Source organism: Panthera tigris, chromosome C1 (genome assembly GCF_018350195.1).
Source record: "Panthera tigris isolate Pti1 chromosome C1, P.tigris_Pti1_mat1.1, whole genome shotgun sequence".
NCBI classification, from domain to species: domain Eukaryota; kingdom Metazoa; phylum Chordata; class Mammalia; order Carnivora; family Felidae; genus Panthera; species Panthera tigris.
This window is the reverse complement of record NC_056667.1, coordinates 141,370,326-141,390,093: the sequence shown is the minus strand read 5'-3', so window position 1 is coordinate 141,390,093 and position 19,768 is coordinate 141,370,326. Positions and strand designations below refer to the sequence as shown.

The window sequence follows — 19,768 nt, the reverse complement described above, 5'->3', positions numbered from 1 at the left end:
TTAATGTTCTAAAGATGTCATTTTTCCCATATTAATGCATAAACTCAGTGCATTTCTAATTACTATTTTTTTAACTTAAAAAATTTTTTTTTAATATTTATTTATTTTTGAGAGACAGAGCATGAACAGAGAAGGGGCAGAGAAAGAGAGGGAGACACAGAATCCAAAGCAGGCTCCAACCTCTGAGCTGTCAGCACAGAGCCCGATGTGGGGCTCAAACCCATGAACTGAGCTGAAGTCGGATGCTCAACCAACTGGGCCACTCAGTTGCCCCTTAAGTTTTTTAATGTTTATTTTATTTTTGAGAGAGGGACAGACAGAATGTTAATGGGGGAGGGGCAGAGAGAGGGAGACACAGAATCTGAAGCAGGCTCCAGGCTCAGCTGTCAGCACAGAGCCCAACATGGGGCTCAAACTCACAAACCATGAGATATGACCTGAGCTGAAGTTGGTGCTTAACTGGCTAAGCCACCCAGGCACCCCAGTGCATTTTTAATTAAAATCCCAACAGGACTTTTTTTTTTTTACCCCAGAGAACTTGAAAACATTTTAATTTTAACATTAATATGGAAATATGAAAGTATGCAAGACAGAGTACTTTCCCTGCCAAGTATCAAGGCATATTAACAAGCTGTAGTAAATAAATATATAGACTGTTCAACAGAATGAAATCCAGATCCATCTGCTCATGAACAGATAGCAGCCTGCTTAAGATAGAATATTATAAATCAGTAGAAAAAATGATGTACTATTCAATAAATTTTTGCTGAGATTAATAGCTCTTTATACAGTACAAATAAAACTTTGATTCAGCTTCACATAGTACATACAGTTTCATTCCAAATGATTAAAGACTTACACACAGGGGAGAGATAAAAAAGAAAACCTAAAACTATTAAACATATAGGAAAACAGATTTAGAAGCTCAAGGATAGTGAAAGATTTAAGAAAACTATAAACCATAAGAGATTGCTAAATTTGATTACATGAAACGAAATACACCATGCGATAAAAGAAACCATAAATGTATGTTAAAAGACAAGTAACAGTTTGAGAGAAGGCATTTACATAATTCAGACAAACAGTTGCTATCCAGAATATATAAAGAACCCCTATAGATCCATAAAAACAAATAAATGGCCCAGTGGGAAAAGGAAAATGGACAGAAAACATGAATGAGCAGTTTACAGAAGAGGCAGTCTGAATGGCCAGCAACACATGCACATGCTCAGGAAGTGCAAATGAGCACAGCCATGAGGTAGGATTTCTCTCCTGTCTGATAGCAAGTGTTGCTTGGACAGTTAACACGGGTGAGGGAAAAAGACATTCTTACATGTTGCTCAGGGAAGGAGGATGGTGCATGGCTACAACCACTTTTGAGAATATTTGGCAATATTTGGTAAAATGGAAAATGTTTATATCCTTTGGCCCAGCAAGTCCATGTGTGTGAATAAGCCTAAAGAATTGTTGCTTGTGTGCACTAGAATCTAGAATGATCATCACTCCAGTCTTTATAATGGTAAAAGGCTGGAAACATTTAAGTGTCCATCATTATGGAGATCAGTAAATCAAATATACTGTGTTTGTATAATGAGTCTTTAAAAGGGATAAATAAGATATGAAAATAATAAAGTGAATTGTAGAAATCTATAATGGTTAATATACCTATAGACTTTGCTATAAGTATCTGTAAACAAATAAAAAATACACTTACAGGAAGGCCACATACCAGCTTTATGGTAGTGGTTTGGCAGGTTAGATGTGGGATTGGGACTTGGGGTTGTTGATAAAGAGGATTCAGTGTTACCTATAATTTTTATTACTATTTTATTTAAAAAAAAATTTTTTTTTTAACGTTTATTTATTTTTGAGACAGAGAGAGACAGAGCATGAACGGGGGAGGGGCAGAGAGAGAGGGAGACACAGAATCGGAAGCAGGCTCCAGGCTCTGAGCCATCAGCCCAGAGCCTGACGCGGGGCTCGAACTCAGGGACCGCGAGATCGTGACCCGGGCCGAAGTCGGACGCTTAACCGACTGAGCCACCCAGGCGCCCCTATTACTATTTTAAAGCCCAGAATCCGATATGATCACTTGCTAATGGTTCTAAATTTTAATATAGGAATATGGATGTTTGCTTTATTTGTGCTTTTTTGTATCTTTTATTAAGTATAAGAACTGTTTAAATATAGTTGGATATGAGGTATTATTTTCAAAATAAGCTAAATTTAATTTTTATTTTAATTCTTCTTGCCATTAAGTACTAAAATGTAGAGGAACAAATGACATTTTTGTACTGTATTTTCAGTGATGCCAATTGGTGGAAAGGAGAAAATCACAGAGGAACAGGACTCTTCCCATCTAATTTTGTAACAACTAATTTAAACATAGAGTCTGAGGCAGGTAAGTTAAATTTTAAGGGTGAAGAGTAAATCTATTAAAATTTTTTACATTTGAAGTTTACGGTTTAGTTTGTTTGTTTTAAGTAATTTCTACACCAAATGTGGGGCTTGAACTGACAACCCTGAGATCAAGAGTCAGATGGTCTACCGACTAAGCCAGGCAGGTGCCCTGGTTCAATTTTGAATACAAAGTAGATTGGCATTTAACTCTTGTTTTAAATTATTTATAGACACTACAGTTTAGCTTACTTCTTAAGAAGTTAAGGGGTTAATTTATCCCAGGTCATTTCCAAGAATTATTTTATTTTATTTTAAACCCTTTGAGAATTAATGTACATAGTTACATAGAAGGCATAAAACAATCTGTGATGACCATGTAAATATTTAAATCAGCATAATTATGGTTTAAGAGACAGTGTGTGTCAGTTCAGTGTAGAATATGGATTTTATTCATCACTGAACCATAGTACTGAAGGGAGTAGGTGGCATGGTGGGGGGCTGGTTGACAAGTGCCAAGTGTGATTACAAGGGTTAGGAGTACTCCTAAATTTTAGACTTTTCCTCACCTTGATTTGATCAGGGAACTTGGGACCTTGAAGCAATAATACAGCAGTATAATTAAGACTGTAGGTTCCTGCTTCAGATCTTCTGTCAACCATGCAGAGAAAGCTTCCATTTGTTACACAGGCAGGAAGGTGGGGGGGGGGATCTGAATGTAAAGAACAGCTGACAGAGACAAAGACAGTGCACGAGCTGGGTAGGGGCAGAGAGAGAGACACACACACACACAATCCAAAGCAGGCTCCAGGCTCTGAGCTGTGAGTACAGAGCCTGATGCGGGGCTCGAACTCACAAACCGTGAGATTATGACCTGAGCTGAAGTTGGACTCTCAACCAGCTGAGCCACCCAGGCTCCTCTTGAGTACTCATTTATTAGGTATTGTGCAAAGTCCTTGGCTTGCACTATTTCATTTAATCCTCACAAGTCTGTGAGATAGGTACTTTTGTTACCCCATTTTACAGATAAAGAAACCGAGGCTGAGGGTTTATGAGGTTAGTAGGTGCTAGAGCCATGATTCTAAAGTCTGGTCTGCTCTTAGATGTACTTAAACTGACTTGTGGGACATGTCAGTGCTAGTCTGTATTATCAGTTTTAGGGAAAAAACTTAAATTGTGAAAGCTCTGTGCATTGTGTGTAATATCATCTTTGTATGGAGTGATGGCATTCAGTTAAAGTTGAAAGATGTAAAGACTCATTTAAAGACTGAGCACTTTGCCTGTATTTGTACTTTTTATTCCTGTAAACTAAGTAGTTATGAAAATTGGAGGCACTGTTTTTAATAACTTGGTGAGACCATGCTCAGGGGATCCTACATAGAAATTTCCTGTTGGCATAGGCTGGAGAGATTGAGCTGTGGTTTTAAAAGTAAAAAATACTCTGGCTTTTCAGTACATCCTCATGTTATATTGAGCTCTGCTCCTTAGGACCTGTTTGAAAGTTAGCCACACATTTGAAGTAAGCAGCTGTCAGGACTCAAAAATCCTTTGGTTATAGAGATTTTTCTTTTTTCTGGGGGGGGGGGGGTATTTATACATTTTCTTGGAAACCTTATATACTCTTCAGAGAGAACACAGTGTCTTCAATGTGGCCTACAGAGCACAGAGATTTTTGGATTAGGGGCAAGGTAGGTTTTATTGTAATTTTATTATCAAAATTTATTAAAATACAGTACATTATAGCAGCACTCTAGTGAACATTTAAATAGTTTTCTGGATATGTATGTTTATGAATTATCTTTTAACCTTCTCTTTATGAAAGGCGTTTTTTTTTTTTTTTCCATTGCTTTAAAACTATTATCAAAGTGGGGCGCCTGGGTGGCTCAGTCTGTTGGGCGTCCGACTTCGGCTCAGGTCATGATCTTGCAGTTCACAAGTTGGAGCCCGGTGTTGGGCTCTGTGCTCAGAGCCTGGAGCCTGCTTTCGATTCTGTGTCTCTGTCCCTCTGCCCTGCCCCGCCCCGCCCCCCTCACACTCTGTCTCTCTGTCTCTCTCAAAAATAAATAAATATTAAAAAAATTTTTTTTAACCTATTATCAAAGTTAGGTTTAAATTGGATATTTTTTTCTTATTGTGAAGATGAAATCAAGTGTTTTTTTGTTCATATGGGAAATACATTTTTATAGCAAGGAAAGTGTACTGAAGGAGCTCATATATTTGACTCTAACCCTAGTGTTAAAAACACTCAGTTTTTCAGAAAATGCCTATAATGACAGTTCCCGTTAATACTGCTCACTTGTTCCACTAGAAGGTAAGTTCCATTGGGGCAGAGATTCTGGTCTGTTTTATTCACTTTGTATATCCAATGCCTAGAACAATACCTGACACATAGTAGTAAGGGCTAATAAATGTCTGTGGCATGAGTGGATGAACACATGAAATAATGTATGTTACTTATGAAATGTGATGACTGAAGAGTTCCTTTTTTTTTTTTTCTTACGGATAATCACAGGCTACTTATATATTAGTAACTAAAATACCAAAGTAAATGCTGAGGAACTTAAAGTTTACTTTGTTTCCATAGCAGCTGTGGACAAATTGAATGTAATTGATGAGGAGGAGGAGGAAGTTAAGAAATCAGAGCCTGAGCCTGTTTATATAGATGAGGTAGAGTTCTTCTTTTGTTTAATAGTTAAACTATCAATACTTTAAAATCTATTATCCTTGAGAATACTTGGAAAGAGTAATTTTTATGTTCATTGAAATGAAAGCTTTTGCGTTTTTAAAGTGCCCATTTACTTTTTTAGGATAAGATGGATAGAGCCCTGCAGGTACTCCAGAGTATAGATCCAACAGATTCAAAACCAGACTCCCAAGACCTCTTGGATTTAGAAGGTACTTAATGAGTGTTAGGGATTACTTCATTGTCATTTAATATTTTAGTTATTTATAATGTCTTAAATATCTTCTGCTTTGTGTTTGCTTCTATAAATTAGAACTCTCTCTCTGGTGGAAAACAGACAAGTATAGTAAAATAGTAAATATATGATTTGGAAGATGTTGTTACAAACCTGCCTATCCTGTTCAAGAAGGAAGTCTTTGTTTTTCTGTAAACCCACCAGGGATACTGGATGAAGAGATTTGCAATCCGAAAAAGGACAGAATTAAGAATAAGAACATATTAAATTAATTAAATTAAAATTTTAGCAATTCTTATTTCTCTTTTAATTCTCTTGTATCATGATTTTAAAGGGCGAAATTATATATGGTCTGTGTTAATTTTGTAATGTAGTCATTTGATGCATGCTGTGTCCTTTTAATCCCCAGAAATTTGAAACAATTAAAACAAATGTTTTTATGCCTTTTTTTAATCCTTTAATCAGAAAAATCTCTGATAAATGGATAAATCTTCTTAAATCTTTTTGTAGAATAAAGTCTAATTATAAATACAGGATACTACTCTATTCATTGTATCAGTGTTTACATTTGGAAATGCACAAAATGTTTGATTTTGAAATGGCTTAAATACATGAAAAAGTTCACATCTAATCTGTACATAATTATATATTTTATACATTGTGACTCAAGTTAATATATGTAGCTAATAATAGTTTTCCAGATTTTAAGATAACTCCAGATTTCATAGTCTGTAATGTTAGCACTTACTTGGTGGGACATGGTGGGATTTCTCTTTTGATTATGACTTTGCCTTTGGTTGTATGATATTAATATTGGTGATGAACAGTATTAAAATTAGGTCTTTCATAGTCGTTTCTCTAGCATAAATTTCATTTTCTTTGTATTATGCATGGTGTTGTATATTGGTGTGGTCCATTGTCAAAAGCTTTTGAAATTGACTTAAACTGGTTTAAGCTTCAAGATTCAAAAGTATTTTTGTATTTACAGATATCTGCCAACAGATGGGTCCAATGATAGATGAAAAACTTGAAGAGATTGATCGGTGAGATTCTTTGTTAAGGGAATAACAAGTATAATTTTCTTTTGATTACTTGTTTTTTGGCAAAATTTTAGACTGAGTTTTGTGGAACTGTTCAATCTGTTGAAATTGTTTCTCAGTTTCCAAAACTCTTACAAGTGAATAGTAAGGTGGTACTTTTTATTTTGGTAGCAGTTTTCTTCCATGGCCATATAGTATACGTAGAATTGTGGTCTCTTGCTCTTATGGTGCCAACTTTCATTTTCTTACTTGAACTGGAATTGAGGGATAATGAGGAATGAGGAATAAAAACTGAATAGAGCACAGATTGAGAACTGGGATCTTGGGCAAGCATTGTCTTACTCCGTGATGAGAAGTAGTATTTGTAAATCTTTCAAATGAAATTTCCCTTGGGTTTGTGAAGCTAACTCCAGTCCACATACCTCTCCTCATTTTTCTCCCTTGTGTTTCTGTTACCTTTTAATCTCCTTATTCCATGTAGTCTTACTCTTCCTTAGAAACAGCAACAGCACTGAAGGATAGACTATCAGCATTTGGAACTTTTCATTGATTTTTGCCTCCTGTGGTTCCTCAGAGCTTTCTATCTGAAGTCTCAGGGAGAACCTATGGTGAATGGAAGACAAGGACAAGGCTTTAGTGTTCCATTGTCATCCCTTTCTGGAATCTGTTTATTGAACTACAGTATAAAACTGCACAAAAAGAACAGGAACTACTTCTTATCTGCGTTTACCAGAGAAGGGTAATAGCAGCAAGATTTTTTCTAGTCACTGAAGACTATAATCTGTTTCCATGAGACATTTTTTATAAATTCCTTATATCTTCTACAGAAATGAAAAATAAATACCCATCAAAAATTAATGAAATGGTGGTAGTTTCATCATATTTTTATTTTGGAAAAAGCATTAAATGTCTACTTAACACATCTCCTATTTTTATTTCAGTGCAAGGGTGTTAATGGTCAGTGAATAATAAAACTGGAGAGGATTAAAAAGAAAAATGTCAGGCGCGCCCAGGTGGCTCAGGGTTAAGTGTCTGCATCTTGATTTTGGCTCTGATTATGATCTCATGGTTCATGGATTTGAGTCACATGGGGCTCTGTGCTGGCGGAGCTGAGTGTGCTTGGAATTCTCTTTCCCTGCCCCTCTCCCACTTGCATGTGCTGTCTCTCAAAAATAAATAAACTTACAAAAGAAGAAAAAAAGAAGAAAAATTCCAGTATTACCTTAGGTGTGGCTAGGAGTACAATTATCATAAACCTTTCTGGACCTTAAAAATAGTCCATAATCTTTAACCCAGTAAATTCAGGCCCATACTAAGTATACAGGGACATATGCAAAGATTTAACTCTTATTCTTCACAGTATTATTGAAATTAGGTTTGTAGCAACCAAGTTGGCAGTAACTAAAATGTCTTTAAGTGTGAGATTGATTTAAAAATAATTACATCCATACATTCTACAATAAAAAGCATTATCATTGATAAATATCTATTGATTATAGAAAGATATCATACTATGTAATGAAAAAGCAGAGGATATGACAGTATATATAATCTTTTTTTTTATCGATAAAAGGAATATTTTCAAAGGAAAAGGTCTAGCACAGTTAAAAATCAGAGTGACCATTTCTGATAGGAGTTAATTTTTTGAGTCATAGCTCACCTGTTAACCAGTTCTCTCTTCAGTTTCAGTTTCTGAGTAGTCCAGCTGGCATTTTCCTTTCCCATGGTCACTGACTACAGATACAGCTCTTGTTCTGGAAAACGCTTGCTGTTCTTCAACAAATTTTGACTCTTTATCTTTGTCAGGCATTCAAAGATGAATAAAATACCGTTTTTTCCCTTGACTGGATCACCATCAATTTGTTTTCCCTAATAAAAACAACTTTACTGCCAGAAAAAGAAATTTTACATTTCTTTTCTATCTGTAATTGTTTGGAATGAGATTTTATAGACTTTATCACACTAAGAAATTATGTCAGGCAAACATGTAAATTGACTCCAAAAAAGTTTAGATAGATTTATTGAAGAGATCCATAGTCTGAACTTAACGATATCCCAGACTATTTTAACCTTATTTCCTACTGCCCTCTGAAAATCATTTTCTACCACCGTGATCAAATTGCCCTTTTCATTCTTCCATTGTGTAACCTCACTCCTTTTGCCTGACTTGATTTGCACTGTCCCACTGATCTTAGTCTTCCTTTTTACTTGGGCCTATCCATCCTTCCTCAGGTGCCTGTTTAAGTCCCAGCTTCTCATAAAGCCTTTTCAGTTTACCACAACCCAAGTTAGTCTCCTCCTCCTCCTCCTCTAAACTCTTCTGTTTCCTATAATTTTATATAATTTTGCAGTTATATGCCATCTTATATTGTTTGCTATTTTCCATGTACTTAGCCTTGTCTAATAGATTGCAGTCTCTTTGAAGGAGAGATCCACACCTTCTGCTCCATTTTCTTTGTGATAGTATAGTGTTTGGACACAGTTCAGTAAAAATTTAATTGCTTTGGGGTTATGTCTTGAATCTTTAAAGGTGATTTCTGTGTTCTCCTTGGTGTTTCATCAGTATACTGGGTTATGTGGACCAAATACCCATGGTTAATTCTTAGTCACATATTTGTTAGCATGGACACTAATTTCTCATCCTTTCTGTATGGTTTACAAATGATATCTCTGAAAACAGTTTGACTTGCTGTATATAGTTACACATGGAAGACAGGAAACTGCATCTTTTTGTTTATTTCAGACATAACAGATTATAAGAGAGGAAAGATGATAAGTCTTAACATGACTCAATCCAGGTCATTTATTTGGTAGCCCTGTGTCTGGTCATCTGCCTCTGCTTCTTGTCTTTTTAGCCTCCTTGTATATATATATAAAAAGAGCTATATTTAATAAATAGGCTTGTGGGTGCCACATGATGTGGCCATTTAATTCGTATGAACTTGTCAGTTGCAATGGGAGTTCTTTATTACTCTCCAGGGTAACAGACAAAGTTGTACCAAGTCAGAAGGATTTGAACTAGAGTTCCTTGGGCAAATTTGAGAATGCTCTTACTTGGATTTGTTATTTACACAGTAAGGTATCTGGTTTCACTCCCCTTCTCAAAAGAAACCAACAAACAAGAGTAGTAGAGACTAGTTTATATATACATTGTTTTCATTTGCATTTTCAAGGATAATTATTAGGATTTTTTCATTGGATCCATTAGTGAATATAAGCAAATGAAAATGTGTAATTTTGTTTGTGGTGTGTTTTGATTTCAGTCATATCGTGCTTCAGAGCAGGCTCTGGACCTTGCCTGAGTACTTTCTTTTACTTAGATTTTTAATTAAAGCTTGGGCTTTTCCAAAATTGAGAAATTATTATTCTTTGTACTTGAGATTTCAAGAGAAACCTATAACATGTGAAACAGAATTGTCCTGGCACCAAAATTATGAATTGATTGTATTTTTATGAAGTGTGGAAGGGACTTTCCCTAATATTATGAAGTCATATTAGCCTAGTTATTATGAGAATTCAGTAATTCCTCCTCCCATTTTTCATGATGAATATTTCATTGTATGTAAAGAACCTTTTAAAATATGAATAGAAAACGTGCTAAATTTAAAAAGTAGTTTATGTTCCTAAATACATGCTGAAAAGCATTGAAGAAAATTAAAGTGCTTTTTCTATATCAGGAAGCATTCAGAATTGTCTGAATTGAATGTAAAAGTCTTGGAAGCCCTGGAACTATATAACAGGTTGGTGAATGAAGCACCAGTATATCCAGTCTATTCAAAGCTCCATCCTCCAGCACATTACCCACCTTCATCAGCTGGGGTTCCAATGCAGGTGAGAGTATTTTTGAGCACATTTTTCAAAATGAGGAAAACAGTTTTAAGTTCAAAAAAATGTCTTAAAGCATAATATCAAAATGTCTGTGGTCCATGAATAAAATCATAAAACTCATCTTTTATAGTAAAAAAAAATATATATATATATGGGCTAAACAATTAGCGTTTGCCAGGAGAAATTAGATATTGATAATTTACAAATAATTTTAGTTCATTTTTAATGTGAACAACGAGATCGTTAAATATATGATGGGAGTTCTGGTTCTTCATTTGCTTTTGTAAATATAAAGCACAAATCCTTTATTTAAAAGTTTAAGTCCTTTGATTTAAGACAATGCTTGACCCATCACAAGTCCTCTCTATGAGATACTGATGCAGTTCCTGTTGCTCAACAAGCAAGATTTACCATTTCTTTTAAAATTTCTCTCAAGATTGGGGCACCTGGGTGGCTCAGTCGGTTAAGCGGCCGACTTCAGCTCAGGTCATGATCTCACGGTCCGTGAGTTCGAGCCCCGCATCAGTCTCTGTGCTGACCGCTCAGAGCCTGGAGCCTGTTTTGGATTCTGTGTCTCCCTCTCTCTCTGACCCTCCCCCATTCATGCTCTCTCTCTCTCTCTCTCTCTGTCTCAAAGATAAATAAACGTTAAAAAAAAAAATTTCTCTCAAGGTTTATTTGACTTACATGATTAGTGGAAGGCTTATTAGTTAATGAACTTCTTTTATCCTGAGATCATGTTCTCTGTTTTTCCTTTGATGAATGACTTATATTGTCAAAAATTCATGTGTGGCAAGGATATGATGCAGGCCTATAGGTGCAGGGTCCGTAAGCCATTCATGAACAGCTTCTTTTTCCAGGACTTTACACCTTGTCTGTGCTTCCTGCTGAAGTGAATACTTATATTTATAATCATTATCAAGCATTGTGAAGCCTTTTTCAAATTTTACTCAGTTAGCAATTGAATTCAGAATGAATTTGGATGAACAAAATTCATGTTAATTTATGGGAACTGATATGTAAAGGAGTGTGTGAAGGAGACACCAAGGAGAAAAGATAGAATGTGGGTGCATAATCTAGATGACTTGACATGACATAATTAAGTAAAAAAGAATGGTTACTATGGTAACTGTCACATCAGACAAGATGCATTTATCAAATATGCCATGTCCCAAACTTTGGAAAATGGTGAAAGGATCATTATATGTGAGGGTAGAAAGGATTTCTGGGTGCAAAAGACAGCTGGAGTTTATTCAGTAGTGCTTCTGTTTTCAACGAGTTAATTTGCTGCTCCTGTGAAAGTGGAACAAAAAAGAAGTGTCTCCACCATTGTATGATGGAACTGTGTTTTATTTGCTTCTTTGTGTGTCTATAAAGGGTTATTTGTCATTCTTGTATCAGGTTTCTGTGTTTAGTTGCATACTACTTACAATCTGTGTTTTGCTAATAAGCACAACTCAGGGTTTTAAAAAGTTAAGCTTTCTGTCTCTCTGATTTTTCACATAACTTCTTTATATACTATTTATGTATAATAGCATTTAAACTATTCAAAGTTCCTATTCTAATTAGAAGAAAATTCCATAGTAAAAAAGTTGGAGTAACACACCATTAGTTGAATCTGTAAAGGCTACTCAGGAACCCTACACTGCAGCAGAGGTCAGTTCCCAGTCCCAGCTTATTGTCAGTGGATTGTTACATGTTGACAAAGGAAGCTGTATGATTGCAACTACATTAAAGTTGATTTGGCACTTCTAGCATGCTGTTTTCATGTCAGTGGGCTTTCCAAATAGCTTTGTTTATTACGTGGAGTTCAAACTGCCTCCAGAAATCCCCATAACTGTGTAAGTGAACTAAAAACTTGTATGTAGATAAAAAAGAAAACAAAAAACAAATAGCTTTGTTTAAAATTGGAGTGATGATAATCACTGTCTAATATTTATTTATTAAGTATGTGCATTGTTTTGAATGCTGTATTTGGTAGACAGGTCCTTAAAGGAGATACTACCCTGAAAGTTAGGTAGGGCACATGAAATATCCAAAGAGACTTAGACCATTTTGCTATTTCCTGAGGGAGGATACATCTTCTCCTTTACCTAAAAATCATCTTTGCTTTTGTCCTATTTGTTGTAAAGGCAGAAAATAAAGGAGATGTTACTAGAGAGCATCTGCGCCCTGCCCTGATACCATTTATTCTTATCCTCTCAAGTTTCATTCTTAGGAAGGAGTTGAATAAGTCATCCTGGGATGAGGGTGAAGTTCACCATTTGGATGGTGACTTGAAGTGATGATGGGCTGCCCTTCGAGGAGTGTATAGTTTCCTGTGGCTCTGCAGCAAGGCAGGTCACTGAGCAATAGGCAACCTGGATGGACTCCAGCCTGCTGCTGAAAAATATGCCACCTCCTTTCCTTTCAACCTCCCGCAGAATAAAAGAACAACCAAATAAATCACAAATTTCCATAGATTTGGCACTGTAATTTCGAAGCTGTCTACTTTTTGTACTAGGGTAGATAGATTGGTAGAACCAGATTGCTCCCTGAAGAACGGTAACATTTTATTTCATTTAAGTTTTTTAAAGTTTTAAATATGTTAGGCAGATGTTTGGGAAATCAGTGAGTCAACTTTTTCTCTTTGGTTAATAGACATACCCAGTTCAATCGCATGGTGGAAACTATATGGGTCAAAGCCTTCACCAAGTCACTGTGGCCCAAAGCTACAGCCTAGGACCAGATCAGATTGGTCCACTGAGATCTCTGCCTCCAAATGTAAATTCCTCAGTGACAACACAGCCTGCACAGACTCCATATTTAAGGTAAGTTTTGGGGAGCTGTGTTATTTTGTAATTACATACATTAAGGTTTCACACACTTTCATAATGAGAATAAATTGACCTCTTTATAATAATAATAATTGAGATGAAGTTACAGAACTTCCCATTCGTAAACCCATGAAGTCAGAATGGTGCTGCTCTTAGCTTTGATACCTCTACTAAAATGGTACTCCAAACATGGCCTAAAGTCTGGTTCCCTGGGACAAAATAAAGATAACTGTCCCTTACAGGGACCAAGCCCATGATACACTCAGCACTATGCTGTAATCAGCCTCGTAAAGTAGTCCCAGGCATATTGATTTGCATGCATTCCTGAATATCAGAAAACTTTGACTCCCAAGTGTGTGTAAGCTGTGGAATTTGTGGTCTGATTTTTTTATACTAACACTTCTGTTTTGAAAATCATATTTAAATTATTGCCTTCTATTAACTTTGCTTAGCAATACAAAATGTTCATTCAATACAGTCATGGGTAGATGATCTCTAAGGTCTCTTCCCACCCAAATTCCATAAGTATAAACTTTAGATATTAACTGAAAATTAAGTAAACCTGTTCACATTGGTATTTAGTTCAATTAAAATGTAAAATTTTGTTATTCTGTGTGAGACTAGAAATTATGGAGAAAAAAACTGGAGCGGTATAGACATTAATCTTCCTATACTGTAAGCAGTGTATTTGAGTAATTTGAAATTACATATTACAAAGCTTTTTAAAAAAAAAAATGTATGCCATGGTAATTACAAGAACAAGCAGAGTCCTGCAGTTTGGTGTGATTTCTCAGCTTGTTCTTTTGTTTGTTTTGGTGTCGTGTTAATAAGTAAACTATAGGTCAAGACTACCTTGAGGGTAGATTCAGGGTCCTGTGTGGATTACACTGTTCGCCTTGCCCTTATTTCAGATTAAGTTAGCAGGGCAGCTCTGAAAGTGTCCTATCAAAGGAAAGTGTAAAGAGTCTGTGAGGAAAAGAGATGGTCTCCTCCATGCTGGATTGAGAGACAGCGTAAGGGAGAATATGGCTGAAGGTATACTTGAGCGGAGTTCGGTTCTCGTTATAGCTGACCAAGGATACCACTGTGAGAAACACAGTCTGCATCTCCTCAAAAGATTTTTTATATGTTTGCAGTGATAGATTTTGGAGAAAACAAAATTAAATAGGCCATATAATCTTATATTTTGTTTCATTTTTGAGTACTTTCTCCTTACCAAATTTAAAAATTACATTCACAGTGTTGGCTAGTTGGAATAATGAAGTCCTAATCGGAACAGCAGAGTTACATAAACTTACAAAGATGGAAAAAGGAATTTTTATTGTCTCATGATTGATCTCTGACCATGACCTTGATAATGCAAAGTAAATCTGGTTTTCTTTTCAAAATTTTGTTTGTAGCACTGGACAAGACACTGTTTCCAACCCTACTTACATGAACCAGAACTCTAACCTTCAATCAGCTGCTGGTACAGCTGCTTACACACAGCAGATGGGGATGTCTGTGGATATGTCATCGTACCGGAACGCTACTTCCAATTTGCCGCAACTGGCAGGCTTTCCGGTGGCGGCTCCCGCTCATTCAGTTGCACAGCAGCAAACAAATTACCATCAGCAGCCTCTTCTTTAGAACAAAGCAAGCATTTTCTCCAAAGCCTTCGTATGTGTATTACTTGACCCCAGTGATTCAAATCTGAAAATATTTAAAAAATAGTTTTTCTCAACTCAAAAGAACCATGAATAAGTAAAGCACAAAAACTTACCTTACTCTGCTAGGCCATGAAAGGATTTTTTCAGTCCAATTTGTTTGAAGTCAACTTTTGATGAGAGGCAGCTTCAGGTAGCTTCCAGTTAATCCTGTCTTACTTTCAGATCTCTCTACACAAATCTGGACACCCAATCAGTAGCCTTATGACACTGAACAGCAGGAGATAAAATTTTACTTTAAAGAAACCATTAATCCTTAAAATGTCATGATAATTGGGAGCGCACTCAAACCTTTGAATATTTTTTTTGTCTGCATGTTTTTTCAGTATTCCCCACAAACCATTATTTTAAAAGGCGAACTTCCTTTTGGGTGAGCATTTAGCTTGCCAACATATTTCCCTTGGCTCCTTAAATTGCGGTTGTGTTTGCAGTCCTGTCAGTTTTGCTCTCCGGTTATGTTGAGTAATAATTAGCATATAATTGTCGACAGAAGCAAGAGCAGTTTGGAAGGAACAAAGATGTTTTCTGTAGTTAACAGTGAAGACCATATAAATGCAGATATATGATAAAGCATTTAGCTAGTCCCCAGTCCTGCCAGCAGTGAGCTAAGGAATGCCCCATTCCCTGCAGATAAACATTTCTTTTCTAACAAGGCTCCCTTGTACTTAGAATTGCCACTAATGACCTTTTAAAGTGACGTTGGCCATCCTCTAATAAGTGTGGTGTGTGCAGAGATGCTGCATTTTCTTTTTACGGATTACATGTGAATTTGAGCCATGAGACATTCCTAGTAATTTGATGTGATATATCCCAAGCATGAATAATAAGTGTTCTTATTGCTGTGTTGTTTCTTTAAAGAGGCAATTCAAGTACCATTGCTATGCCAGGCTGTTGAAAAATTTGGCCATTGCTTTCAGAGATAATTCTGAGCCTGTGGGATAATAGCAGGCAATAGATTGATAGGGAAGCTATCAAGACAGTTTTTCTGAAGCCTACATTTTATAAATTAGTTTATAGTGCTAATAGATTCCACATACTGTAGGAGTTAGGTAGTAAACCAGTAGGGAATGTTTTCTCCTAAAAATTCATACACTACTGCATCATCTACCACTTTTTAGACAATGGAATAGAAGGTGGTGAATACATATGCTTACAGGTACTTGGTACTTAGACTGGGAAAACAAAGGACAGAAGTGGTTACTTGCCTGGAAGCAAGATTTCTAAATTGTTTTTTTAAAGAAAGCCCTTAATCTTTCTGCCAAGGATCCATTTGAAGACAGTGTGCTGGAAATTTTTATCATTTATCTATTTACAGAAATTTAATGATAAGTATGTTCTTTTTTCAAAGAAACTGTCCGAAAATAAAAGTCTACATACTACTTGGTCTACATTTAAAGGAAAAAACAAGCAGTATTTGAAAGCCTAATTTCTGTCATTGTCTCATTTCAGATAGAAGTAGCTGAAAAAGTTTTAACCTTGAGTATGTCACGTTCTTTTTTTCATCCAGTATTTTTCTTCCATGTGAATTCGTTTATACACTTACAAAAAAACTTCTAAAATGGCACCTTATTTTTTTGGAAATGAAACTTCTATTCTTTAAAGAAAAAACATAAAAAGCATTTACGAAGCTGCTCTTGATAATAGTTCATGTTTGCATATATATATCGAAAATCTTAACGTTTTTTTCCTCCCAAACAGTATTTAATAAAGTTATTTTAATGTTTCTGTAAATATTTCATGTATAATTGTGTTCTGAATTGTAAAAGCTTAACTCCGCTTAAGTCTTTGAACTAGGAGAAATATGGCACACCCACTAAATTGGGATCAGCCAATTAAGTTCACCAAATGTAGTTTTGGAATAACATAACAGGTGACATGTATATAAATACTGTATATTGGCATTTATCTGTGAAATTTTATACATCCAGAAGTTTCTTCTCCCTCTTAAATTAAAAACAATTTTATTTTGGCCATACTGTAATGAATTTTGTGTTGCAGGTTGTTGATAGTATAAAAATGTTACTAAATCTGTGTACTAAGATGATATTTTTGGTGTTAATAGGAAATAACAGGGTTATTTTTCTTTCTTTTCCATGATCTTATGGGTTATATTTATTTTAAGATCTCTTTATAATTAAATGTTTTCTGCCAAAGGAATTGTCTAATATCAGATTTCTACATTGGGTTCATACTTGCTGTTTTATAAAAAAATAAAAACAACTTCTGCATTTTCATATGAAATCTTGGTACATTAGAAAAAATTTCTGAAAATTTATAATAAAATCACTTTTCATCAATGTAGAATTTCCCTTGGGTGTTAAAATATATGGAGTGGTGGGATATATAAAATAGTTTGGAAAATGTACGGTCTACCAACATTGTCTTGTAATTTGGTAATTTACAAAATTACCTGAATATTAAATAATTACAATATTTATCAATTAGGATTTTAAATCATTTGCAGATACATTGTCATCTGATTCTATTTCAAGTAGTTGATAACTTGACCACATAACAAATTTCACTACATTTTGAAGATGATTATAAAGTTTCACCTTCCAAAATTTTTAAAAATTTATTTTGAATATTAAAAATATTATGGCTTAGATCTTTTAAAAAGTTTTCATTGTAAAAATCATAAGTGTCTGGTCTCTTGACTTCTAGGAGAGGATTTATTGAACTGTTATGAGAAAGCTCAAGTTATTTTTGTAAGTAATAAATTATAAATAATAGAGCACCAACCTATCATGCTTTGTTTCTGTGAAAAGACATTTTTCTTATTTACTTACATCAGTTTTAGTCAGTAAATGAAGGGAGGATTCATTTCTAGGGATTTAATTTTTTTGTTGTTAGTACAATTTAGTTTCTTTTAGAGATTAAAGTTGGGTTTTTTTGTTTTTTTTTTTTACATTTTCCCCAGAAGAATTTTTCTAATTTTACCAAACTAAGTTTGAGTTAGAGTTCTCTAAAAACCTTACTGTGTCAAAAAAAAAGAAATTATGTAGCTTACATAGTGTAGTGGGAGGGATCGTGTCCCCCCAAAATTCATGTTTGCTTAGAATGTCAGAATGTGACCTTATTTGGAAAAAGAGGTTGCAGATGTTGGAAGTTAAGGACCTTGAGGTGAGATCATTCTGGATTTAAGGCAGCCTTATAAGAAGAGACACCCAGACGCACAAGGTAGACGAGGCATGTAAAGATGGAGCAGAGACTGGAGTGATGCTACCACGGGTCAGTGGTGGCCTGGGGCCGCCACGAGCTGGAGGAAGCATGGAAGGATTCTCCCCCAGAGCCTTCAGAGAGAACACAGCCCTGCTGACCCCCTGATTTCAGATTTCTAGCCTCAACCTGAGAGAGAAGACATTTATGTTGTTTAAAACCACTAAATTTGTTACGGCAGCCCTAGGAATCTAATAAACATAGATAAAGGTATACAGCAAAATCTGAGTACCAACCATTTCAAACTTCCATAAGAGTGGGTAAGATTGTTGCAGGAGTTCAGAGACAAATGTCTGCAGTCCAGTAGTAGCACTTTTATTATCTTTTCTATATTCTAATGAAATTGCATGGATAAATGAAACTGATCTCTGTCAACCTCATAATCCCATTTTACTGGTATTTTTTTTTTGTTTTGTTTTACATCACATCTCAATAATTCCTTATGTCAGAGATGGTAACAAGATTATAATTTATGACTATCCACTCTTCTGTCCATCTTGAGTAGTGAGTATTGAATGAAAAGGAGAACTGTTCAAAGGCAAGCAGACAAACAGAAGACACAAAACTGGTGGATGGGTATTTCCCACAAAGGCTACTAAAGAATGGAATTTGGTCTTCTTATTGTACACCATTTCATATCCTGATGAGGAAAATATAGGCTTTCCAATACTTTTACAGCAAGTCAGTGACCTCTACTGATCACCTTTTCGTCTAGGGAGCCATCTCCCTTTTTTAAGATACTGAGGTGAACTCACATAAAATAGCCATTTAAAGTAAACAATTCAGTATCATTTAGTACATTTACAATGTTGTGCAACCACTACCTCTAGTTCCAGAATGAGACCTTTTGTGTCTGCTTTCACGTACCATATGTCTTTTGAGGTTCATCTCCACATGTACCACAGTATATAAGGTTCATATATCAGTTCATCCATACCTCTGTTGATGGATACTTGGGTTGTTTTCATCTTTTGGTTATTGTGAATAGTACTGCTATGAATATGTGTGTATATGTATTTGAGTACTATTTTCAGTTCTTTTGGATATATACCTAGGAGTGGAATTGGTGGGTCATGTGGTAATTCTGTGTTTAATTTCTTGAGGAATTGTCAAAATTCCAAAGCTGAGCCATTCATTTTATATTACCACCAGCAATGCAGGAGAGTTCCAATTTCTCTGTGTCCTCACCAGCACTTATTTTTAATTTTAAAAAGTCATAGCCATCTTAGTAGATGTGAAGTGGTACCTCTTTGTGATTTTTATCTCCATTTCCTCAATGACTAATGATGTTGAGCATCATTCATGCTTTTTGTCCACTGTATATCCTCTTTGGAGAAATGTCTATGTAAATCCTTTGCTTATTTTTTAACTGGGTTGTCTCTCTGTTGTATTGTAAGAGTTCTTAATATATACTGGATACTAAACCTGTACTAGATACATTATTTCAAATATTTTCTACCATTCTGTAGGTTGTCATTTTACTTTCTTGATGATGTTCTTTGATTTACAAAGTTTTTAATTTTGATGACATCCAGTTTATGTATTTTTTTCTTTTGTTGCTCCTGCAAAGAGTCCATTTCAAATCCAAGTCATGAAGATTTCCTCCTGTTCTAAGATCTTTATGGTTGTAGCTCTTGTAATTAGGTCATTGATTCACTGTTAGTTAATTTTTATACACGATGTGAGGTAGGGAATCCAACTTCATTCTCTTGCGTATAGATATCCAGTTGTCCCAACACCATTTGTTGAAGACTTATTTTACCAGCTGCTTTTGGACACTGCTATAATTGTAATGCATCAACTCCATAGCTATATAGTTTATAGTCCTGAAAGGTAACAGCGTT

The 19,768-nt window shown here is 35.4% G+C and overlaps 1 protein-coding gene across 2 annotated transcripts in view; it reads left to right on the top strand.

The window, feature by feature from the left end:
- STAM2 (signal transducing adaptor molecule 2) overlaps positions 1 to 14,765 on the top strand; it is a 47,378-nt gene extending 32,613 nt beyond the window's left edge. The window contains exons 8-14 of one of the 2 annotated variants that reach the window (XM_007078507.3): positions 2,307 to 2,401; positions 4,985 to 5,064; positions 5,205 to 5,292; positions 6,304 to 6,358; positions 10,033 to 10,186; positions 12,824 to 12,993; positions 14,400 to 14,765. In XM_007078507.3, coding sequence (XP_007078569.1) covers positions 2,307 to 2,401; positions 4,985 to 5,064; positions 5,205 to 5,292; positions 6,304 to 6,358; positions 10,033 to 10,186; positions 12,824 to 12,993; positions 14,400 to 14,628 — 871 coding nt within the window. In that variant the 3' untranslated portion in view covers positions 14,629 to 14,765. Of the gene's footprint in view, positions 1 to 2,306; positions 2,402 to 4,981; positions 5,065 to 5,204; positions 5,293 to 6,303; positions 6,359 to 10,032; positions 10,187 to 12,823; positions 12,994 to 14,399 lie in introns of both variants that reach the window. The other variant, XM_007078506.3, reaches the window with a different exon arrangement.
- Positions 14,766 to 19,768: the final 5,003 nt, after the last annotated feature.